The 2,868-nt window shown below is 40.2% G+C and overlaps 1 protein-coding gene across 1 annotated transcript in view; it reads right to left on the reverse strand.

Annotated features, from left to right (window-relative positions):
• Positions 1 to 501: 501 nt before the first annotated feature.
• prpf38a (pre-mRNA processing factor 38A) overlaps positions 502 to 2,868 on the reverse strand; it is a 4,373-nt gene continuing 2,006 nt past the window's right edge. Inside the window, exons 3-6 of the mRNA XM_034882126.1 lie at positions 2,748 to 2,809; positions 2,546 to 2,637; positions 1,687 to 1,735; positions 502 to 823 (exon numbers count right to left, since the gene is read on the reverse strand). Coding sequence (XP_034738017.1) covers positions 663 to 823; positions 1,687 to 1,735; positions 2,546 to 2,637; positions 2,748 to 2,809 — 364 coding nt within the window. The 3' untranslated portion in view covers positions 502 to 662. The remainder of the gene's footprint in view (positions 824 to 1,686; positions 1,736 to 2,545; positions 2,638 to 2,747; positions 2,810 to 2,868) is intronic.

The raw sequence follows: 2,868 nt of genomic DNA on the forward strand, positions 1-2,868 counted from the left end.
AAAAAAAAAAAAAAAAAAAGACTCAAAACTACCAAAAAAGAACACAAACCGACTCACAAAGAGACGCCAAAAGACCCCAAAGGGAACAAGAAAGCACCAAAAAGAGACACTAGGCCGAAAAAATGTTGCAGGCTGCTGATTGGTCGGAGAGAATCCTCACTAATCATTGCAGACTGCTGATTGGTGGGACAGAATCCTCTCTAACCGCTGCAGACTGCTGATTGGTGGGAGAGAATCCTCACTAATCATTGCAGACTGCTGATTGGTGGGAGAGAATCCTCACTAACCGCTGCAGACTGCTGATTGGTCGGAGAGAATCCTCACTAATCACTGCGTCGTCATTGCTAGCGACAACCAGCCGTGTTTTTTTGCTTCTTTTGAAACTAAATGTGTCTTCTGGCAAACAGACACGCCAGGAATCAAACGCACCTTCGACGTGTGTGTGTGTGTGTGTCTCAGGTCACGGCGGTCGCTATGACGACCAGGCGGTAATAATCCGCGGCGGAGGAAAGGAGGACGGGACGCCGCGGCCGAGTCGAGCGGGAACCGTTAACGGAAGAACGCCGTAACACAGAGCCAGAAGTCATCAATGACGGGGAGTTATGTTGGATTATTGAGATTAGAGACCTGAACACCTGCTGAGACCTTTACATCGAAATAACTTACAGACAGGTGAGGGGGACCACTTCTAAAACCCAAATCACCTGGAGAAGGAACCACATCTGCAGGATCGAAGGTACAAAAAAAGGAGGAAAAGGTATAAAAGGAAAAGGGAGATCACTCGTTTCCTCTTCGACTCTTCTTGTGACTCTTCTTTGAACTCCTGTGATGGAAAAACAGGAAATAAATCAATAAATGGTTGTTTTTATGTGATTTTTCTCCATATTCCTCAATGTAAAAACATTCATGACTTCCTTCAAGCTCTAACGATGTGTAAGAAAAGCGTCAAAAGACGTAGAAATAAAGCTACAAGATGTAGGAAAAAAAGGCAGAAAAGTGACCCCAAAAAAAGAAATATTAATATTTTATAGAAATAAAAAGGACAAATAAAAAAACGTAGAAATAAATCTACAAAACACGGGAAAAAAAGTCATAAAAGCAACAAACAAACTTGAAGAAATAAAAAGCACAAAACCATTGAAAAAAAGGGACAATCGTGTAAGAAAAGCGTCAAAAGACGAAGAAACAAAGCTCCAAAAACACGAAAAAAAAAAATTATGTTGAAATAAAAAGGACTACAACAGTTTAATAAAAGTGACAAAATCATAACAACAAAAACCTAAAAAAACAACAACTTTATATTCTATTTAACAATTTTAAAATGTTGTGTAAAAAAATAATAAAAATTCTTCGTAAGAAACAATTTAAAGTTGCATTTAGAGCACAAACACATCTGGAAAACTCAACTTAGGATCAATGAGTGCTATATGCACACACACACACACACACACACACACACACACACACACACACACACACACACACACACACACACACACACACACACACACACACACACACACACACACACACACACACACACACACACACACACACACACACACACACACACACACACACACACACACACACACACACACACACACACACACACACACACACACGAGGATTATTTGGGAATATTTCCTAAAAAAAGAGTTTTAAAGTGGTCAGTGAACGCCTCACCTCTCAGGGGACTTGGAGTGGCTGCGGTGTCTGTGGCTCCGGTGGTGACCTGGTGAAAAAATAACCATTAATAATAATAATAAATACCGAAAAAATCCCCATGTCACCATGTCATCAGGGTCTATTTCCTCTTCTCTGCTAGTCTGGAAACCCAGATATCAAAATATGAATCATAAAGTTTGGGCCCCCCAGGTAAAAATGTGCGTTAATGTGCATAAAGAAGCCTAGAAAAGATGGAAAAATCTCCCAAAACGTGTTGCAGACGCCATTTTTTTCGTTTGGTATGTTGAAAGTATAAATGATGAAATAAAATCTAACTTTTTGTGACATATTATATGAATGTCTAATCTGTCATTTGATACTTTTGGAGATTTTTCCATCTTTTCTTGGCTTCTTTATGCAAATTAATACACATTTTTACCTGGGGGGGGGAACCTGTATATGAATGAGTTGCAGACCTTTGAGTGATATGCAACATTAATGCATATAGAAACCATATTTATCTTTCTTAATATTTTATATATAGAAGTTGCACGAAAAAAAACAACCAATGTCGACAGAGTGACAAAACTTTTTGAAAAAAGTGACAAAACCCTGAAAAAAACCAACAATTGTTTTTCCCAATTTCGACAAAAAGCAACTAAAACGTCAGAAGTGACAACCCCGAGGAAAAAGGTAACGTTGGGTACAGAATACCAATAGGTTGTGTGTGTGTGTGTGTGTGTATATATATATATATATATATATAAAAAAATAGTAAGACAGATATATCTGGTTTGTATACGCATTAATGTTGCATATCACTTGAAGGTCTGCGGCTGACTGTGATGCGTTCGAGGACCCCTGCTCTGCAGCGTACCTGGGGATTTGGAGCGGTGGCGTCTGTCTCTGGAGCGGCTGCGATGGCGCCGGGGGCTCTTGCTGCGATGGCGGTCTCTCCGGGGCGACGGGCTGCGTGAGAACACGCGACAAAAACACACAAAAACACACCACTGAGCGCCTGATACGAGTATTATATCTGAAAATATTAAAAAAAGGGGTGAAATTATATACAAATATACCTTCGTCTCTTTGGAGATCTGCTCCTCCTGGGGAGGAAATGAGAGGTTTAAGGTCACGATTTCTACAACACACACACACACACACACACACACACACACACACACACACACACACACACAC

This window comes from Etheostoma cragini, chromosome 9 (assembly GCF_013103735.1).
Source record: "Etheostoma cragini isolate CJK2018 chromosome 9, CSU_Ecrag_1.0, whole genome shotgun sequence".
Lineage (NCBI taxonomy): Eukaryota > Metazoa > Chordata > Actinopteri > Perciformes > Percidae > Etheostoma > Etheostoma cragini.